Source organism: Hemiscyllium ocellatum, chromosome 2 (assembly GCF_020745735.1).
Source record: "Hemiscyllium ocellatum isolate sHemOce1 chromosome 2, sHemOce1.pat.X.cur, whole genome shotgun sequence".
NCBI lineage: Eukaryota > Metazoa > Chordata > Chondrichthyes > Orectolobiformes > Hemiscylliidae > Hemiscyllium > Hemiscyllium ocellatum.
Window position 1 is genome coordinate 119,505,143 of NC_083402.1, and position 23,258 is coordinate 119,528,400.

The window sequence follows — 23,258 nt, forward strand, 5'->3', positions numbered from 1 at the left end:
TCCCTGTATTTTAGAAGCTTTCAGACAGCATTTAAATGGAGTAGTAACACAGAAATATTGCATGAACAATTCTGATCAAGACAATCCTTGAACTAGCCTATTGTCTATCCATTCTGAGTCAATGACAGAAAATCTGGTCCTTATAACTTGTTCATATCTATGGAGGACATTTATTTACTTACTTTGAGTGCAGTTTCATCTTTAATCCATGAAATGGCTGGCTTTGGGTTGCCCATTGTGCTACAAGGTAACACAACCTTTGATCCTAGCAACACTCTGACATCAGTGGGTGGTCGAGTGATCTTTGGTTCTGAGGGGATTAAAAAGTAAACAAAATGACATTTGAGCAATATTACTACAAAATTGTTAGAAATGATTGATGTATTTGTTGATCTAAATTTGTTAGAAATGATCGATGTATTTGTTGACCTAAATTAAAGTCTTAATAAGTTCACCAACTTAGCTCAGTTGGCTGAATGGTTGGTTTGTAATGCAGAGTGGTACCAGCTGCACAAGTTCAATTCCCACATGGAATGAGGTTACCATGAAAGTCTTGCCTTCTTGACTTGTCTCCTAACCTGAGGGATGTTGACTCTGAGGTGAAACTCACCACTCCAGTAAGAGAGCAGCTTTCACACCAGTGAAGCCAAACTTCCATTTACATAGCTTTATGGAAAAAAAACAATAATTGTTCAGTTTACAGAATGGTATTTGCCAGAATCAGAGCAGGATTAGATGGTGGAGCTGGAGGTACTGGGGTCGCCTCATTGTTCTGGAGCAGAAAAGACAAGCAGGAGATTTAATAAAAGTGTTTGAATTATAAAGAGGCTTAAAGACTTGAAAGGATAAAACTGTTTCCACTGGCTGTAGAATTGGTACTCAAATGTAGAATTACAATGATTGGAAAATGTTCAGAGGGAAATGATTTTGTACAATTCTAACCTGGAGTGTACTACCTGACAAAGTGGTGGAAGCAGATTCAATATCATACTTCAAACTCAAATTGGATATATAATTGAAAAAGAAAATTTTGACGCCTATGGGGAAAGACCAAGAAGAATGGGCCGAATTCGATGAACTTTCAGAGAAGCAGTACATGTATGTTGGGCTGAATGGCCACATTCACTTCTTTTTCCTCTATTTTATGACAAGCTCATTCATCCAACTTTTGCTCCCCTTTAACTACAGCTATTGAGTCTTTGAGGATTTGTGCCAGGCAGCTTTCAATATCTTTCCCAACTCACTGTTCTTGTGTATAAATTAAGACAGTGAAATTTGATAACTCACTCAAAAGTAGAAGTCTTACAATGCCTTTTAGTCTGAGAGTCGGACCTGCATTTGTGATGAATGGGATTCCTTGCTCATTCCTCAACTCATATTTCTCAACAATCTGGAATCAACTAGATCGACATAGATCAACTTTTTGATAAACTCTCTATGAATATTTAACTTGCCTGCTGTTATTTTAACAGAACAGTTAATTAGTTTCAAAGAAGTGGATTAAAAGTTTTCAGCTAAACCTCTGATCAAATATCAGATGTGATTGTATAATGAATCAAGTAGTCAAACACATTAACTTTATAGCTCATATTTTTAATTCTATTTCGTCCAAGCACTAGCATCACTGGAAAATACAGCAAACCCTAAAATCCTGCATGCACCTTCCTAAAATCAGGCTATCGCAAAGCGTGAGAGCAAGAAGAAGAGAAAGAGCTGGGGCCAGGATTAATTATGAATGGCTGTCTTGAGTGCTGTTTTGGTAAATGAGGTTTTATTGCTAAGCTTCACATTTAGTGATGTTGTGTTGTAGAGTGGGATGTCCATGAAAATGGGAAGAGAAGATAGAGATTTTTTCCCAGATGACCACCTTGGTACTGAATGGTATTTGCCATCTCGATCATTACATGGTACTGGATAAGGCTTGTTTAAAGTAGACCGTTGTTACTGGCCCTCCTTTGTCTTACCTTTGTATTGGGGCTATCTAATGGTGACTGGCAGAAGAATGAACAAAGAGGTTTATTACATGGTAGCAATAAGCACAATCATAGTTAGTCATGTACAATTGATAGGACCTTATAGAAACAGTAGAGATATACTGTTACCTCTGACAGCTAGAGGAGAACTCCTTGTCTCCATTCATAGACTCTGTGACATCAAAAAACTGGGTGGAGCCAATGTAATGTGAACATTAACTCCTTCAGATCTTAAGAAAATTTCTACAGTTAGAATAATTTTGAAGCATATCATTTGGAAACAACTGAGTTTATACCTGGTAACCTTGCAATTTCCTATTACTGTGACTCACTGGCTAGTAGTCTTGCCTCTGATTCAGGTTATGTGGGCAAATCCTACTCGAGAGACTTGTGCCCAAAATCAATGTTGAAGTCCTGGAGGGAGTGCTACTCTGCCAGAGGGGCTGTCCTATTGGTAAGCTATGAAAGTGAATTCTTGCCTTCTTTCTCAAATAGACAGAAAAAAAAAATCCATGTTGCTATTTCAAAGAAGACCAGAGGAAGTGACACTGGTGTGTGAACCAGTATTTATCTCTTAATTAATATCAGTTAAACATAGAATGCTGTCCATTATTGCAGTACTGTTTGATAACAACTGTAAATCAATTGTGCAATGTCGGGTGTAAGTGTTTTAACTTCAAAAGTATTTCAATGACTGTAAATCATTTCCGGGATGCCCTTTTTGAAAGATGCTATATAAATAGATGTCTTTGTATTATGGGAACTGAGCTGTTTTAAGTGTTCAACTTACTCATTTTCACCTGCAGGGCTCCACAGCTTTGCACAGAGCTCCCTACACCATTGTTTGCCGTGCAGCAATACACTCCATTATCTGTATCTTCAACACTGAGAATAGTTAATATCTGGCCATTTTCTTTCGTGCTGTAGCGTGTGTCAAACGGTCTGTAAATTATGACAAGAAAAATCAAGGCAATGTACTTGTCAACTAATGAACCCATAAACAGAAATGCCTCTAAAGTGGATAAATTAACATAATTTTAGATTAGATTACTTACAGTGTGGAAACAGGCCCTTCGGCCCAACAAGTCCACACCGACCCGCCGAAGCGCAACCCACCCATACCCCTACATTTACCCCTTTACCTAACACTACGGGCAATTTAGCATGGCCAATTCACCTGACCCGCACATCTTTGAACTGTGGGAGGAAACCGGAGCACCCGGAGGAAACCCACGCAGACACAGGGAGAACGTGCAAATAATCTCTAGATTTAGCTATCAAATTTGCCCACATCTTTCAGTCTCAGGTGAATTGACTGTGCTTGCTGCTACTTGAAAAGAAAAGATGCCCACAGAGATTTAATGATCTGTGTGGCATGCTTTTCCCCCATTCTTGACACCAGGTTGAATCTAGAGCCAAGCCAAAGGGACCTCTGTGCCTTCAGAAGTAGCAATGTCATTAAGCAGCTAATCGCATTGAAGTAGTCTCACAGATAGCGAAACAGAAAGTAGAATGCACTAGTTATCCTTCACATTTTAACTTAAATGTGACAAAAATATTGCGACATACCATTTTTTAAAAGTATAGATTTTTTAATTCCATAATGGAAAATATTGTCATGCCACAAATATAAAATTGCTTTCTCATTGGCTGAGTTTATTGCCATCACATACTTGCCATCCATGTCGTCACAAATGCATTAGACATCACTGACAGCAACATTGGCTACATCAGAAAATAGGAGCAATAATGTCAGTGTTTTGGTAAACATGTAGAATGAACTAATCAATTTGCCCCACACCAAAAACTTGCCTGTCCTGTTCCCAACACTATGCTACCATCCTCCCAACTACTACTGTGCTCCTGTGCTGTGTATCATCTCTGGGAGTGAGGGAGTAGGGTAGACAAGTATATGAATCATAGAATCCCCACAGTGTGAAAACAGGCACTTCAGCCCAACAAGTCCATGCTGACCCTCCAAAGTGTAACCCATACACAACCATTCCTTTACCCTGTTATTCTCTATTTTCACCTGACTACACATCCCTGAACACAATAGGCAATTTAGCATGGCTAATTCACCTAACCTGCACATCTTCGGATTGTGGGAAGAAACCAGAGCACTCAGAGGAAACCCACGGAGACATGGGGAGAATGTACAAGCTCCACACGGACAGTCACCCAAGGTCAGAATTGAACCCAGATTACTGGCACTGTGAGGCAGTAGTGCTAACCACTGAGCCACAGTACCACCCCTAAATGGAGTGGGACAATGAGCAAATTTCTCATCTTATTTAAAACATTAGAATTAAGTAATTTTCATCCTTCGAGATGGGGGTGTTGATGGAGGTAGCAAGGAGTGGGTGGTGAGTAGGGTACCAAATGGGGGAGTGGACTGCAGAGTGTGTGGTGAGCTGAAGAGGAGACTGTGGGTTAAAAGGAAGAATGATCACTAAGTGAAATGGGACAGTAGTGTGTGCAGAAGAGCAGTGTTGATGCCAGCTTCTGGTTCCAGTTACACATTGTTATGGACCAGGCCAGACCCCCTCAAAATATTTTCAGGACATAGCCCAGACCCTAACTTTTTCTTACTTTATAGGCAGGTGTGAAGTGGATGTTCCAGGTTTGATGCAGCTGGTCAAACCACTCGGCTTTAAGCAAAACAGAGTTTATTTAAGCTCTACAGTTGAAACATGAACAAAAGAAAACGGAATTTAGAATAACTTAACTATTGGAAAACTCAACTGACCCCGATACAGCAACTTAACTAAGGAGCTGTTCCAATTCCTGTAACATCCCATAAACACACCCCTTGGGAAAAGGTAAATTCAAACACAGATCCTTACAGGCAGGAGAGATTTCAGAAAGAAAAGTGAGCCAGCAATCATCTGCTGAAGTGTGGGACCCTTTTGCACTCTAGTAGCTTCTGCTACAGCTATAAGCAGCTTCTCTGCTACAACTAAACCAAACTAGAAAAAACCTGAATTGGGAGAACTGGCCACTCCCTTGTCATTGTTAAAGTTGACATTTTAAGACATTTTGGCATTGCTTCCTTTACCACCTCTCTTGAAAAAAGGACAAAATAACCTTTTTTAAAGTGACAGCATCATTGATGGCATCAATGGCTCTGACCTGCTGCACCAGTAGAGTGGAAGGAGATGTACCATTTTTTGAATGCAGAGAGGTTGCTCAGGAACAATTATGAAAGTAAATATCTAGCTATACTTCGATCAAGAGTTTTACAGAGAGACTAATAGCATTAAACATAATCTCTTGTCATTTCAGTGATTTATAATTGATTGCAGTATGCATGGGCTTCAATAGTGTAGCTTGGGAAGAAACATAGCAATAACTTATGGATTTTCATATTTAACAATATACGTACAGACTTCGGAAATAGTCAACTTCAAAAGAACAATGACAGAAAACAGTAAGTTTCAATATCATTCCTCTTGTGCAATCCAACCATAGCACAACAATGACCATTCAGCCCAAGTGATTTGTACCATTGTTTCTGTTCCACACAAGCCTCCTCCCACCTTACTTCATTTATTCTTCCATTCCTTTCACACCTAAGCATAGCTAACTTTGCCTTAAATGTATCTACATTTTAGGAGGATTAGAACATTGGATCAGGAATAAACTATTCTGTCTTTGAGTCTCCCCTGCCTTTTGCGATTGTGAATGATCATTTCTTCAGTGAGATTTCCACACACAACCTCCATATTCTTTTATGATATGGAGGTGCTGTGTTGGAGTGGGGTGGACAAGGTCAAAAGTCACATGACATCAGGTTATAGTCCAACAGGTTTATTTGAAATTGCAAGCTTTCAAAATGTTGCCCCTCCGTCAGGTGAAGTGAAGAGAGCACCCAGGCATAGACTTTATAAACAGAGCGATCAAACGATTATACAAATGGTGTGAGTGGAGTGTTGACAGGCTGAATAATAGGTCTCTGCAGGTGATCAAGAGTATCAGACCCTGTGAGTAAAATGCCAACAGCTGAGTAACACATGAAGGGATGACCTATAATCTGATTAATTGAAGCAGAGAGATAATTACAAAAAAGATAAAAATAAAGTGTTGTTGGAGACAAACCAAATGATTGGAATAACATGTTAGGCATGAGAGTCATATGCCAAGGGTCTAACCAAAAGAACAAGTAATCCAAAACTGTAATTAAGGTAGAGAAATCATAACAAGGTGATGGTGTCAAACAGGACTGTAGGGAAGATTTTACAGAACAGTATGGTGCAGTCAGCTTTAGTATGACACAAACCCAAGATCACGGTTGAAGCCGCCTTTATGGATATGGAACTTGGCTATCAGTTTCTGTTCAGTGATTATGCATTGTTGTGTATCTCGAAGGCTGCCTTGGAGAGTGCTTACCCGAATATTGGAGGCTGGATGTCCCTGACCGCTGAAGTGTTCCCTGACTGGAAGAGAACATCCATGTCTGGCGATTGTTACGTGATGTAAATTCATCTGTTGTCATAGCATCTGCTTGGTCTCGCCAATATAACATGCCTCAGGGCATCCTTGCCCACAGCATATGAGATAGACAATATTGGCCGTGACACATGAGTACCTGCCATGTATGTGGTAAGTGATGTTTGCATGTGTGATGGTAGTATCCATGTCAACGATCTGACATGTCTTGCAGTGGTTGCCATGGCAGAGTTGTATGGTGCTGTAGTTGATGTTGTCCTGAAGTCCTGGAAGTTTGCTGCAAATGATGGTCTGTTTAAGGTTTGGTGGTTGTTTGAAGGTAGGAAGTGGAGGTATAGGGATGCTCTTGATGAGATGTATGTTTTCATTGATGGCATGTTGAAGGCTGCGACGAACATTGCGTGGTTTCCCCGCTCTGGGTCACAACGTCTTCATCTTCAACAATCAATCTTCATCCAGACACACGGAACAGCCATGGGGACCACTCATGTGATCCAGGCAGTGTTGTCTACCACACTGTTTTGTAATATCTTCCTTATGGTCCTGTTTTGACAGTATCACCTTGATAACTTGTTATGATCTCTTTACATTAATTAGTTTTTACAGTTTTGGATTACTTGTCACTTTGATTAGACCCTTGGCATGTGACTCTTCGATGTAGCATGGTATTCCAGTCATTTGATTTGTGTCCAGCACTATATTATTTTTAATTTTTTTGTAATGATCTCTCTGCCTCAATTAATGGGATTGTACGTCATCCCTTCTCTTGTTAGGCAGCTGTTGACTCTTTACTCACACTGTCTGATACACTAGATGACCTGCAGAGACCTGTTATTCAGTCATCAACACTCCACTCACAACATTGGTATGATCTTTTGATCTATCTGATTATAAAGTCTGTGCCTGGATGCTCTCTTCATTTTACCTGACAAAGGAACAGCGCTCCGAAAGCTTGTGATTTCAAATAAAGCTGTTGGACTATAATGTGCTATCATGTGACTTTTGACCATATCCTTCCATGTCATTGGTCCCCAGAAACATAATGACTTCTGACTTTAACCTGCTCAATGATTGAGCTTCCACAACCCTCAATTCTTCCTGACTGCTCTGTGCGGGAGCTAGTTCCACATTTTCACTATTCAGAGTGAAGAAGTTTCTCTTGAAATTTTTATTTGAATGTATTGCTGATGAGTTCTACTGATAATTCTTAGTTTTGAATTCTTCGCAAGTGGAAACATCTTCTTTACATCCACCCGATCATATCTTCATCAATCTCTATCAATTCACTCCTAAGCTTTTTTATTTTCTCGAGAATTAGAGATTGTTCAATCTTTTCTGATATTTATAACTTCCTTTCTCAATCTATTTTACATTGAATCATAGGCTCCCTACAGTGTGTAAATAGGCCCTTAAACCCAACAAGTCCACACTGACCCTCCGAAGAGTAACCCACAAGCACCCAATCACTTACCCTATTATCCTATATTTATCCCTGACCAATACACCTCAACCTACAAATCCCTGAACACTCTGGGCAATTTAGCCTGGCCAACTCACCTAACCTGCACATCTTTGGATCAAATGAGGAAACTGGAGCACCCAGAGGAAACCCAAGCAGACACGGAGCGAATGTGCAAACTCCTCACAGACAGTCACCCGAGGCTGGAATCAAACCCAGGTCCCTGTTGTTGCGAGGCAGCAGTGCTAACCACTGAGCCACTGAGCCGCCTCAAATTGCTTCAGACATGTGCACCATACTGCAAGTGCAGCTGCACCAACATTTGTACAACTGCAACATAATTTCCCAACTTTGATACTCAGTGCCCTGACTGATGAAGGTCAGTGTGTCAAAAGCCGTCTTCACTGCCCTGTCTTCCTGTGACTCCACTTTCAGAGAACTGTGTACCTGAATTCCAAAGACCCTCTGTTCCACTACACTCCTTAAGGCTCTACCATTTGCCACAAAACTCCTACATTGATTTGATTTCCCAAATGCAAGACCTCCCACGTATCTATATTAAACTCCATTTGTCATTTCTCAGCTCACTTCCCCAGCTGATCAAGGTCCTGCTGCAATTTCTGAGAACCACCTATTTTAGTCCATGATACCACCTATTTTAGTGTCATCAACAAATGTACTACTCATGCCTTGTACATTCTCATCCAAACCAGTGATATAGATAACAAACCATAATGAGACCTGTAATGACCCCTGAGGCACTGCCCTAGTTACAGGCCTCCAGTGAGACAATTGCTGTCTGCTTCCTACCATCAAGCCAACTGTGTATCCAATTTCCCAGTTCGCCCTGGATTCCATGCAATCTATCCTTTCAGAGCTGCTTACTATGTGGAATCTTATCAAAGGCCTTTCTGCAATCCATATAAACTACATCTACGGCCATGCCCTCGCCAACCTTCTTAGTCACTTCATTTGCTATTTCTCAGCCCACTTCCCCAGCTGATCAAGGTCCTGCTGCAATTTCTGGGAACCTTCCTCACTGTCCATGATACCACCTATTTTAGTGTCATCAACAAATGTACTAATCATGCCTTGTACGGCATGATCCCCCATGCATAAAGCCACGTTGACTATTCCTAATCAAACCATCTTTCCAACTGCATGCATATCTTATCTCTCATGGATCTTCTCAAGTAACCTACTTACCACAGATGTTAGGTTTGCTAGTCTATAATTCCCAAGTTTTTCTTTTGTTAGGTCAGACCACTCAAAACAATCTTGAGCAGGCAACCCAGACCATACCTTCACAATTTGTTTCGGTAAGTGTACAGTGAAAGTTACCCAGAGTAAGGTAGCTAGGTTGACTACTAAATTTTAAAACAGACAGAAACATATTCACAGAATTACACAATGAAACACAAAGAACAGAATAAAGAACCCCTACAAAACTCAGTCCTATCCAAACTAGACTTATTATACTGTTGTGAGTATACACAACAGTCCCAATAAGCAAACCCCCTTAGAAACCAACACAAATGGAACACATGCTTACAGGTTGAAGTTAGAAGGAGAGAGAGAGTTTCCAAACAGCTCACTGCTGAAATCCCAACCAGTTATGGACTGAACTGCTCAGCTCAGCTCGAGAGCTGACCACTTCTCTTTCATTATACAGGTCTCTTCTAAAACGCGACCACTTTAGCCTGAAGTCTCATCTGTTTACATATAAACAAAAGGCCCCTCAAAATCTTTTTCATCTCTGTACCAAACCAGACTGATCAGAGCCTGGCCCAGTTTATTATTCCTCTGAAAAAATCGAGAACAGAGTATCCTTGAGTCAAGAATATCTTTTTTTTTAAAAAAAGGACTAGCTTTGTGACACTACAGCCCTTCTTGAATAAGTGCACAGCATTCGCTACCCTCCAGTCTTCTGGGACTTCACACCTGGCTAAGGATGATGCAAAAATTTCAGCCAGGGCCCCTGAGATTTCTTCTATAGCCTCTTGCTGTGTTCTTGAATATATCTGGTCAGGACCAGGAGATTGATCCACCTTCACACATTCTAATACATTCAACACCTCCTCTACTGTGATATGGACTGTCCCCAAGATATAACCATGAACTTCCCCAGGTTCCCAAGTCTTCATGTCTTTCTCCACAGTAAACACAAAGGCGAAATATTCATTGAAGACCTTACCCATCTCCTGCGGTTCTACATATACATGTCTAATTTGGTCCTTGAGGGGTCCTAGTCTCTCTCTAGTTGTTCTTTTTCCTTTAATATACTTAATAAAACCCTCTTTGGATTCACCCTAATCTTCTCAGCAAACACTATCTTGTGCCCCCTTTACACCCTCCTGATTTCCTTCTTCAATAAATTCCTGCATTCTCTATGTATCTCCTTTGATATATCATTCCCCTTGATCCCAGCTTCCTGTACCTGAGCCATTCCCCTTTTTCCTGGTCAAAGTCTCAAAATCTCTTGTCATCAAGGGTTCTCTATTCCTGTCAACTCTCACAGGAACATTTAGGTCTTGAACTCTAGCTATCTCACTTTTAAAGGCCTCCCACTTGCTGGAGGTTCCTTTGCCTGCAATCAAACTATCCAATCAACCCCTGCAAGCTCCTGGCTAATTCCATCAAAATTCACCTTGGCCCAGTTTAAAACTTGAACCTATGGGCCAGTTTTGTCCCTCTCCATAACTATTTTAAAATTAATAGAACTATGGTCACTGGTCCCAAAGTGCTCCCCCACTGTCATCTTGTTGAGTAGACCTTCTATATATTGTTTGAGGAAACTTTCCTGAACAACTTAACAAATTCCATCCCACCTAAGCTCTTAATGCTCTGGCAATCCCAGAGTATTTTTGGAAAATTAAAATCTCCTACTATAACAACCCAATTGTTCCTGCAAGTTCCCCAATCTCCCTGCATATATGTTCCCCTAATTCCCATTGACTATTTGGGAACCTGTAGTACAACCCCAATTATGTTACCATCCCCTTCTTATTTCTTGGCTCCACCCATAAAGCCTCTTGGATGATTCTTTCTTCAGTTATTTCATCTCTGATTACTATTGTGACAGTCACCTTAATCAAAAACATAACTCCCCCACCCCTCTTTCCACCACCCCTGTCCCACCTAAAACATCTGTACTCTGGTACATTAAGCTGCCAGTCCTGTCCCATGTTTCTGTAAGGGCTATAATACCCCAGTCCCATGTACCTAGCTACATCCTGAGTTCATCAGTCATACCTATCAACCCTCTTGCATTGAAATAAATGCAATTTAATCCAACAGGCATTCCTTGCTCCCTGCCATGTTCCAGCCTCTCCTGTCTTTTCACTTTACTATTTCTGATTAGTGTATCTCCTTCGAGCCTCATTCTTGCCTCTCTGCTGTTGAGGATCCCACTCCCCTGCCAATCTGGCTTAACCCCTCCCTTGCAGCCCTAGCAAACCTGGTCGCCAAGATATTGGTTCCCCTCCAGTTCAAATGCAAACCGTCCCTCTTGAACAGGTCGCCTCTCTACCTCAGAAAAGATCCCAATTATCTAAAAATCTGAATCCCTGCTACCTGCACCAATTTTTTAGCTACGCATTCATCTGCCATATTCTGCTGTTCTTACCCTCACTAACACGTGACACGAGAAGTAATCTGGAGATTACCACTGACGAGGGTTCTGGTTTTTAACTTTTTCCCTAGTGGTCTGTAATCATTCTGCAGGGCCTCATCCCTATTTCCACCCCTGTTGTTAGTGCTAATGTGCACAATGACTTCTGGCTGCTCATCCTCCCCCTTCAGAATGTTCGGCAGCCACTCTGAGACATCCTGAATCCTGACACCTGGGATTCCTATTTATGACCACAGAATCTCCTGTCTGTCTCCCTAACTATCATGCATCCTATTACTAAGCTGCTGTTTACCTTTACCCTTTCTCTCTGTGCCCCAGAGCCAGTTGATCTGGCTACTGCTGCCTTCCCCTCAATGGTCAAACCCCCTCAACAATATGCATAATGGTATATTTGTTTTTGAGGGGAATGGCCACAGGGGATTCCTACACTCTCTGCTTACTCAGTTTGCCTTTCTTGGTGGTCATCCAGCTACTCTCTGCCTGAACCTTCAGTGTAACCACCTCATTAAAATTCTGATCAATGAAGCACTCAGCATCTCGATGATCCTGAGCGCATCCAGCTCCAGAACACAGTCTCCCAGGAGTTGCACTACCCGCAGGTGTAGTCATCAGAGATGATGGAAGTCTCCCTGAGCTTCCACAACCTATAGGAGGAACATGCAACTGCTCTAACTGCCATCTTAACTGCTGTAAGACTAAAGAGAAAAGTTAAAAGGACTTTACCTGAGCTTATCCATACATTTTGCTGAACCACTGCTCTGCCTCGAGCCTTACTATTTACTCTGCTACAAGCAAATGTTGCAATAGCACTCCTCTCTACGCTCTCCCAGTTCCATTCTGGTTAATACTGTTTGGCAGGGTTTTAATGCTGGTGATTCTGATAAATGTCAGGCGAGAGGATAGATTCCCATTTGTTGGAGGTGGGCATTGCTTGGCACTCATAGAGTCATAGAGTCATAGAGATGTAAAGCATGGAAACAGACCCTTCGGTCCAACCCGTCCATATATCCCAACCCAATCTAGTCCCATCCAATCAGCACCTCCAAACCCTTCCTATTCACATACCCATCCAAATGCCTCTTAAATGTTGCAATTGTACCAGCCTCCACCCCTTCCTCTAGCAGCTCATTCCATACACGTACCACCCTCTGCGTGAAAAAGTTGCCCCTTAGGTCTCTTTTATATCTTTTCCCTCTCACCCTAAACCTATGCCCTCTAGTTCTGGATTCCCCCACCCCAGCAAAAAGACTTTGTCTATTTATCCTATCCATACCCCTCATAATTTTGTAAACCTCTCAGCCTCTGACACTCCAGAGAAACCAGCTCCAGCCTGTTCAGCCTCTCCCTGTAGCTCAAATCCTCCAATCCTGGCAACATCCTTGCAAATCTTTTCTGAACCCTTTCAAATTTCACAACATCTTTCCACAATATTCCAACAGTGGCCTAACCAATGTCCTGTACAGCCGTAACATGACCTCCCAACTCCTGTACTCAATACTCTGACCAATAAAGGAAAGCATACCAAACGCCTTCTTCACTATCCTGCGTGATATGAATGTTAGAGTTGAGACTGTGGTGCTGGAAAAGTACAGGAGGTCAGACAGCATCTGAGGAGCCCCTCAATTCTGATCTCCCGCATTTGCAATCCTCACTCTCTCCTGCCTGATATGAATGTTACTTAATTTTGGATGGTAATTGAAGCTAAATCCAACCCGTGCTCACCTGATGGCTGATATGTATGTGAATATTTCAACAGGGCTCTCTGCATGGTGGTCAGTGGTGAGACCCCTGGTTGATTGTTTCTCTCCTTAAGCTAGGAATGTTGAGGACAATGGTAGGGAGTGCTGCGTATATTCACTGCACATGAAGAATCAAGATTTTAACCTCCCTGATCGGTGTGGTATTAAGAACCAGCAATATTTTTAAAAATGCTTAAAAGTTTAGAAAATCCAGGATTCAAAACCATAAAAGTAAAGGCATTTTTCATTCATTGGTAATACTCGACAGTAGAAATTCCAATGAAAACATTTATCCCAGCCTGCACTGAGGTAACCTTTCTTTTCTCTGGATTGGAGAAAGGAAAATTGGCTAGAATTCCTACACTTGACTATTATCCAGTGACTTGAGGAGTTGGGTGTTCTCACCTTACAGGAATGTTACTACAAGGGTATGGATAATCTCCTGTGGTCAGATAGACTGCCAATATTCACATGAGTAGCTGGCGATTGGAGGCTGGAACCACATGAGACTGTCCCTTTGGATCGCAGGGGTGGCTTGATGGTTATCTGTTCTCATCTTTCTCCTCAACTTCGAAGTGTTTGTTTGCACTGGACGTTCTTTGTTTCTTTATTTCTCACCCCCATTTCTTATTAGGGAGATACTGGTGTGCAAGCCCAAACTAACAGCATCCCCTTTTGTGGGGTCATATATAATGAGACAAAGGAACATATAGTAGAAAATCTGAAGTTTTAAAAACACCATATTTTTGTCATTGCATAATCCTCACTAGAATGAACCAACTGTCCTGCAAGGAGAGATTGAGTCAACAGAACTTACATTCTCTAGAGCTTGAATAATGAAATCTCATTGAAATGGATACAAATCTAGATGTTTTGACAGGTTTGGTGCCGAGACACTTTTCTTCCCATAGCAGGAGTGTCTGGAATTAGGAGGGTGAAAGATCACGGCTATTTAGTGCTGAGATGAGGAACAATTTTTCCAGTAAAGCGATTATGAATTGCTAACAATCCTCTATCGTTATGAGCTGTGGATGCACAGTCCTTGCATCTATTCAAGATCAAAATTGTTAGATTCTTAAGCACTGAGAGAATTGAGGGATGTGGAGATAGGGTAGGGGAGTGGAACATCACTCATGATCTTGTTAAATGGGGCAGCAGGAGCAAGAGGCCAAAGGGCCTATGTCATCTCCTAGCACTCATGTTCTCATCGTCTTGTGTATACTCCTGTCAGTGAATCACAGTACCATCTCATATAAGGCAAAAATTTATGGCTCTAATGTACTGTATTGTTTTGACCTCCTTCTGAATCTTTGCAGTGATGGAGGCCAAAATCTGCTTCTTTCAAACTTTAGGGTGCTCTCACCTTATTGGAATGTTATTACGAGTCCAAGTTATCTCAGCTGCTGGATATGACTCCACACCACACAGGAAAGAAGCTTCATCTTCAACCAGAGCGTCCACTGTCTCCAAGGGGCTGGTAATCTGAGGAGCTGGCAAAGTAACACAGGTTGAAGAAATACAATCCCAAAATCATTTTACAAAAACTACAGCAAATTCTTAGCCATATGAATTGGAGACCCTGCTTTTCTCTTTGTTTTAGTGCCCTTTTTGCCTTCGTGGGGACTAATGCATTCAATAAAAATATGGCTTAAGTGAATCTAATTGTAGAACACCAGATACAACAAAAATTTAATATTATTGTCATAAACAATCAATTTCGCCAGCAGATGAATTTTGAAATCACAACTTTGACCTTGGGGAAATCAGGAAATGTGTGGACTCGCTGATATTGTTAAGGAATGAAAGGAAGCAACATTGTCTTCTGTTATTATGTCTCATGGTCAGTATATCAGTTCACCTTCAAGAGATGTGCTCATGAAATCATCACTATATCACAGCATGTGATCTAAAGCTGCAACTCTATTAAGATTTCTTACTCCACCTTACTCTCGAATCACTTGAAGCATGACCTGCTATTGCAAGAATGCTGCTTTTCCATTGCATTCTATTCACTAAATGTGTGCTTAAAAATCCTGAGAGGTTAATTTTAACAAAATTGCAGTTAAATGGTCTGGAGATCACAACTCCAAAGCATTTAGAGAACGAGATATGAGTTGAAAACACTAAAAGATGTTTTTTCTACACTAAGCAGATTTACATGCCGCCAGATGCTGGCAGAGTAACAGCACAGTGTGCAAGCTCCTGTCAAGAGCACACCGACTCTGTCTACTTTTACTTTTTGTCTTCTTTCACAACTCTTTTTGTTTCTTCTTTCACAGCTTTTTTTTCTTAGTTCAAGGACTCAGCATGTCTGAGGGAATGGTTCCTCACGGTGGCAGCAGTCGAGGGAATCACTTTCAGTGCAGCATGGAGGAGAGTGAGCACAGCGCAGAAGAGAATGGTACCAATGCGGAGGAGAGTGAGCACAGTGCAGAGGAGAATGGTACTAACACAGAGGAGAGTGAGTGCAGTGCAGAGGAGAATGGTACCAATGCAGAGGAGAGTGAACACAGCGCGAAGGAGTATGGGACCAATGCGAAGGGGAATAGTACCAACGCGGAGGAGAATGGTACCAACGCGGAGGAGAATGGTACCAACACGGAGGAGAATGGTACCACACAGAGGAGAATAGTACCAACGCAGCGGAGAGTGAGTGCAGCGCGGAGGAGAATGGTGCCAACATAGAGGAGAATGGTACCAACACGGAGGAGAATGGTACCAACATGGAGGAGAGTGAGCGCAGTGCAGAGGAGAATGGTACCAACATGGAGGAGAATGGTACCAACACGGAGGAGAATGGTACCAACATGGAGGAGAGTGAGCGCAGTGCAGAGGAGAATGGTACCAACATGGAGGAGAATGGTACCAACACGGAGGAGAATGGTACCAACATGGAGGAGAGTAAGCGCAGTGCAGAGGAGAATGGTACCAACATGGAGGAGAATGGTACCAACACGGAGGAGATTGGAACCAATGCGGAGGAGAGTGAGCCCAGCGTGGAGGAGAAAGATACCAATGCGGAGGAGAATGGTACCAATGCGGAGGAGAGTGAGCCCAGGGTAGAGGAGAATAGGACCAGCGTGGAGGAGAGTGAGTGCAGCACAGAGGAGAGGGAGCCCAGGGGAGAGGAGAATGGGACCAGCGTGGGGGAGAGTGAGCACAGCACAGAGGACAATGGGACCAGCGTGGGGGAGAGTGAGTGCAGCACAGAGGAGAATGGGATCAGTGTGAGGGAGAATGAGCGCAGCATGGAGGAGAATGGGACCAGCACTGAGGAGATTAAGTGCATCGTTCAGAAGAGTGAGCCCAGCATGTTGGACAGCAAGATCAGCACGTTGGAGAGCAAGACCAGGGCAGAGGAGAGTGAGATCGGCGCGGATGAGCTGGGACAATGGTACAAAAATCCTTGGTACAAGCAAAAGCTTTAAAAGGCACAGTAATTCAGAATAAATTGAGACTAGGACCCATGGACACAGCCTTAGAATTAGAGGGGGTAAATTCAGAACAGAAATGCGGAGACATTTCTTCAGCCAGAGAGTGGTGGGCCTATGGAATTCATTGCCGCAGAGTGCAGTGGAGGCCGGGACGCTAAATGTCTTCAAGGCAGAGATTGATAGATTCTTGATGTCACAAGGAATCAAGGGCTACAGGGAGAATGCTGGTAAGTGGAGTTGAAATGCCCATCAGCCATGATTGAATGGCGGAGTGGACTCGATGGGTCGAATGGCCTTACTTCCACTCCTATGTCTTATGGCCTTATGTCCTAAAAGATAAGAATCAAAACAGTGTATGTTGTAACTCTGTTTGCCATCATCGTTTTGAGTGTCTGCAATGTATAGCTAGAACATAATTAACAGGTCCAAAAGACAAACTCATGTAACCGGTTTAGAAAAGAGAAACTACATCCAGGAGGAAATTCCTGAATAATCACATCCCTACAGTGTGGAACCAGGCCATTCGGCCCATTGAGCCCACACCAACCCTCCAAAGAGCATCCCACCCAGAACCACCCCCCTACCCTATCCATGTAAGCCTGCACTTCCCATGACTCCTGCTCCTAGTCTACATATCCCTGGACGCTATAGGCAATTTAGTGTGGCCAATGCACCTGACCTGCACATCATTGGACTGTGGGAGGACACCAGTGCATCCAGAAGAAACCCATGTAGACACTGGGAGAACGTGCAAACTCGACACACACAGTTGTCCAAGACTGGAATCAATTCAGGTCCCTGGCACTGTGAAGCAGGAGTGCGAACCACTGAGCCACCATGCCACCTGTGTAGGTGTAAAATAACCTCTAAATTGGATACTAAATCAGAAGCAGAACAAGTAAATTGGGATTACTGCAGATAATAGTTACTGTTCACCAAGAAGTAAGAGATGTGAAGTGGTGCTGAAAGCCTTTGAAATATTTCAATTTTAATACGAACAAAATTCTTGAAAAAAACAAGATTTAATAGAAGAATAGAAAATCCTGGAGAATTCATAGATGACCCTTCATTATCACTGCAGACAAAGGGAACCATATAACAACGTTGACTTAATATTAGAATTCATAAGGGACAGAATTATTATAGCTATTACTGCTGAAACTTTGTCAGATTTGCTACAGTCCAAAGAAGATAATTCTGAAAATGGCTGTTTAGATGAGTGAAGCTGCGGTCAAAAAACAACAGAGCTTAATCCTAAGGGAATAAGATCAATTTCACACAGAGTTGTTTGAAATTCAGTCAATTCTAATGGTATTGAACCCCAAAAGAGATAGGTGATAACCCACCATGTTATTTAAGATAGTTAGCAGATATTAAAACTCTTCATCAAGGTTGTGGAGCAAAATATCCCACAGACATGAGCAATGTCCAGTTCATAAAACTGAAGGCTTTTATTGTAAAGTAATAAGCCACTTTCAGAAAAGCTTCCGAAGCATGGTAGGACACAGAGAGAAGTAAAAGACCACTTTATAAAGCAATAAATAAATTAGAACAGTCTGAAGCAGAAGACAAGCCCAAGATTTTCCTGAGGGAAATTCATGACCCAAACCAAACATTTTGGCATGCTGCCATTTATGCCTGTAGGCATTTCATGGATTTCGAGTTAGAAATGGGAACACGATATTTCGAGATAGCAAGCCTCGGTTGACAAAATGCATGATTTCATAGTTCAAAAGGCATGGCACTTAATGGTAAAAGTATGCCACACACAACACTCCAACATAGGGGACACCGTGTCGAGCGGCACGGTGGCACAGTGGTTAGCACTGCTGCCTCACAGCGCCAGGGACCTGGGTTCAATTCCCGCCTCAGGCGACTGACTGTGTGGAGTTTGCACATTCTCCCCGTGTCTGCGTGGGTTTCCTCCGGGTGCTCCGGTTTCCTCCCACAGTCCAAAGATGTGCGGGTCAGGTGAATTGGCCATGCTAAATTGCCCGTAGTGTTAGGTAAGGGGTATATGTAGGGGTATCGGTGGGTTGCGCTTCGGCGGGTCGGTGTGGACTTGTTGGGCCGAAGGGCCTGTTTCCACACTGTAAGTAATCTAATCTAATCAAAAATACTAGAAAGCCTTTATATATTTCACAAGAAGGAATTCTTACTTCTGAGTACAAGGGTGCAGATTGATCTCAGTCACATGCAAAAGTGCAAGGAGTTAAATAACAAGAAGTCTAGGAACAGCGGGTCCATTTCCTGTCAAGAAACAGGCAGTAGAAGGTTCTTCTGGGCTCTATAGTCATGGTGGAACCTAAACAAAAAAGCAGACTCCCCTGTGGTCGGTTAGAATAAGAAATTTGAGTGCAATAAGAACCATCCACAATGATGTCATAAAATGGGGAGAGTTGTGGATAGTGAGGAAGATTGTCAAAGGATACAGCAGGATATAGATCAGTTGAATAGTTCAGTGGATAAAAAAGGTAGGGTCATGGAAGCTAGGAATTCTTAATAGCCTTTGCATTAATGTAAAATCTATTCTTATAACATGCAAATGTTTGCAGACATGGGATAAGCAGTAACTTGCTTACTCCACAAGACACTTCACATCAGAACAGGAGGTGGCTATCCTGGCCAACACTATACAACTTAAGCCTTAAAGAAGTCATACACTTAGAAAATATGCCGGACAACATTCAAAATGCCATCTCAAGTGTAATTAGAGGTGGACAATCTTCATAGGCTTTGCCAGTGACATTCGCATCCCATGAACAAAGAAAACTATAAATGATCTTTTAATAGTATAGAACTTGAATGCTGTTGCAAAAAGAGAGATTGCAATAACTTTTTTTCTCTTGCACTCATCAGGACATATCACAAGAAAACCAAATTTCAAGGGAATAGCAATTTCTAATGACCAAGGAAAGTTATTGATTGGTTGGTAAAGTCTCTGATTGGCACAGGCCTTACCATAGAAAATACATCAAGACGCAACTACACCTGAGGCTTTTGTTTATATTCAAAGTTTTCAAGCCAACTTTGGTCATGGATTGCCATGAAAAACACTTCAGAGAATAGCTATTCCTCAAGATTTTGTTTAGTTGAAATAAATGACAATACATGGTCATGTTATTTCTCATGGTAGGCTGGACCAGAAAATTAAGACACATGAGATCTATAGTGTGTTAGTAAGTTGGATGCAAATTTGGCTTGATCATGGAAGACAGAATGTAGTTGTGGAGGGGTAATTTTTTCGACTGAAGGTTGGTGACCAGTGGTGTTCCGCAAGGTGCTGGGACTTGTAACGTTTGTAATATTTATAAATGACTTTTATGAAAACCGTAGGTGGTCTGATTAGTAAGTTTGTGGAACAACATGAAAATTGGTTGAGTTGTGGATAGTGAGGAAGGTTGTCAAAGGTAATAACAGGATATACATCAGTTGAATAGTTCAGTAGAGAAATAGCAGATGGAGTTTAATCCAGAAAAGTGTGAGATGATGATGCACTTTGGGAGGTTGAATGCAAGAGGAAAGTATACAATAAATCGCAGGACCTTTAGAACAATTGGTATACAAAGGAATCTTGGATACAAGTCCATATTTCCCTGAAAATGACACCAGAGGTGGATAAGATGGTAAAGAAGGCCAATGCTGTACTTGCCTTCATCAGTCAGGACACCAGTTGGCAAATCATGTTGCAGCTGTACAAAATTTTAGTTAGATCACGTTTGGAGTATTGTGGGCAATTCATTTCGCCATAGTACAGGAAGGATGTGGAGGCTTCAGAGAAGCTACAGAAGAGGTTGAACAGGATGATGCCTGGATTGGAGTCTATTAGCTATAAGGAGGGGGTGAACAAACTTGTACTGTGTTTGCTAGAATTTCAGAGGCTGAGGGGCAGTTGATAAAAGCATGTAAAATTATAATCGGGTGGATAGTCGGTGGCTTTATCCCAGGGTTGAAATTGCAAATTCTGGGAGCATAGGTTTAAGATGCAAGAAAAATAGTTTAAAGGAGATGTGCAAGGAATTATTTTTACACAGAGGCTGGAATGCGCTGCCAGGAAAGTTGGTAGAAGCAGGTATGACAGCAACATTCAAGAGGCATTTAGACAGATACCTGAAAAGACAGAGAATGACCATGTGCAGCCAGATGAGATCAGTTTAGAATGGCATCATGTTCGGCCTAGACACAATGGGCTGAAGGGTCTGTTCTGATGGTATACTGTTCTATATCCTAAGCCACATGCTCTGACTGCAAAGGATAAAGCTTGGTGTATAAATACATATAGTTGCTAGCACATGTGATTGAGTCACATTCAGATATACAGATGATAATCTTAAATTGTTTAATAAGTGTTGTCTAAGCTTAGAATACTATCTAAGATTGCACACTATGTTTTAGGTTTAGCAAGTGCAATCCAGTTGAATGCAATCAGTATTCTGCCTATTGTGAACAGACAAAGGAACATGACATTTGAGACAATCCAACAGGCATTGGCACATATATCCTAGAACAATGAAATTCTTACAGCACAATGCTCATTTGTGTGGTAGGCAGTGTGTCTTTGGTTTGATGACAACACCGTGTTTGTAGAGAATATCATTTGTGTTGCTACTTCATGGTATCAGTGTGAAATGGCTAGTTTCACCTGTTCCTCATATTTTGACATTTTATCCTTCCAGGAAAATCTGAGCTAGACTGGGCACTTTTCAAGGTCGAAAGTGGTGGCCTTGTATCATATGTAGTAGCAAACTGCACCTGTTCAGACAGCTAGAAGCTACATGGATTCAGATACATAGTGCTGTTCTTTGCAAGAGAAAGAACATGTGCGTGCTTTGAACCTTTTTCACTTAAACAAAAACCAGACAACTTTTCCTTAATACATTCACCATGGTAATACTTTGAAGGTAAACTGACTTGAATTTAAACAAAAGCCTGGGGAATAACTGTTCCCTGATGCATTCTCCATAGCATCACCTCTCCAGTCAGATTAAACGTGTCAACAAATCAGTCCCCTTTTCTCATGCAGTATAAATTGCTGGTCCTGTTGAGATTTGGTATTCCTGTCAGCTAACTTGATAAGTGCATGAAGAAATGATTTAACAGCATATATATATTTTTTCACAAAGTATTATACTAACAACATAAAAATACAGTGTTTTTTTTCTGTGGGAGGGACACATTGACATGTCAAATTATTTATTTTACAAATGGTATTCGGGGTAAGTTCCTGTGTGAGGCCTTGTAGTGGTTTAAGAAAGCAGACAAAAATCAGACAGTTCCCAACAAAATCCCTAGACTATTCTATAGTTATTGATGTCCAACTTTCATGAAACTTTTTTTAGCCTCACATCTTGCTTCCAATTAAAGGATGATACACGAGCTGTTTGGTTTTTGACAGGAATATGGATGACCTGCTACAAAAATGTGGAAGTCATTCCTGGCTTCTTCACCGAGTTCAGTGGGTCAGAGGTCCTTCACTGGATTGATTAGTGATCATTCCCACTTGCTGAGCAGCTGAACAACAAAGTCTCAGGTTTTCCATAGAATTTTACAATGCAGAAAGGGGCAATTAGCCTTGACAGGTCTTTGCTGGTGTTTACAGCACTCACAAATCTCTTCACAAGCCACGTCATCTAACCCGATGAGCCAAACATTCTATTCCTTTCTCCATTAAGTGTTTATCTAGCTTCCACTTGAATCTATCTGAACGATTTCTTGTGGTAATGTATTCCACATTCTCACAATGCTCAAGGAAAGCACCTTTGAGACCAGTTTAACTCTCACTGCATGCCATAAAATTGAGCTTAAAAGCAATTAAAGATCAAACGGAATTTGGCCAGAACCCTGCCAGTACATTGAAGAACGAGCTAACCTCTTTCTCAATATCCTACCGTCACCTTCCCTAACCCTCATTAATGCACTTCTGTTGAATTCTTCAGGGGGTTCAAGCAATGAAGTTTTTTTCCTTCAGCATGAAGCTCCTTCTTGCGATTTTTCTGGTTAAAATGGAGCTGACCTCCTCATGTCTCTAATTTGGAGATACTTGCTGACTGCATCGTGGCATCTTGGACACTATCTGATAACTGATTGGAAAATGTATTGCCCCTTTCAGGGGCTGTAAACTGCTTAAAGGTAAGATCCATTCTACTGTGTTCTCAGCCTTTCCAAACTCGATGGATGCGACGTGGACTTGATGGGCCGAATGGCTTGCTTCTATATTGTAGGATTCTATGATTCTACCAAATAGCCAATGCCCTTTGACCACATGAGTCGATGTGTGGCCCTCTCACCCTGAAGCTGGCCATTCATGGATTTAATCCCATTTCCTGGTCTTAAGCATATAGTCCAAACTAGAACTCCGAGTGCTATCTGAAGGAGTGCAGCACTGTCTTTTGAAATCAGATCCAAACTTTTGGTTCTTAGAGGGATGTTTAGATAGACGTGCAGACCACTTCACTGGATGTGGAAAGATGTGAGGTGTCCTGATATTGTGATATATCAGGGGCGGATACAAGCCTTTCTTTTTACAGGGAACTGACTGTGTGGCATTTACAACAACAACTACTTGCATTTATA

At 41.8% G+C, this 23,258-nt stretch overlaps 1 protein-coding gene across 1 annotated transcript in view; it reads right to left on the bottom strand.

The window, feature by feature from the left end:
• musk (muscle, skeletal, receptor tyrosine kinase) overlaps positions 1 to 23,258 on the bottom strand; it is a 182,615-nt gene that overhangs the window by 147,956 nt on the left and 11,401 nt on the right. The window contains exons 2-4 of the mRNA XM_060845866.1: positions 14,615 to 14,741; positions 2,764 to 2,915; positions 183 to 310 (exon numbers count right to left, since the gene is read on the bottom strand). Coding sequence (XP_060701849.1) covers positions 183 to 310; positions 2,764 to 2,915; positions 14,615 to 14,741 — 407 coding nt within the window. The remainder of the gene's footprint in view (positions 1 to 182; positions 311 to 2,763; positions 2,916 to 14,614; positions 14,742 to 23,258) is intronic.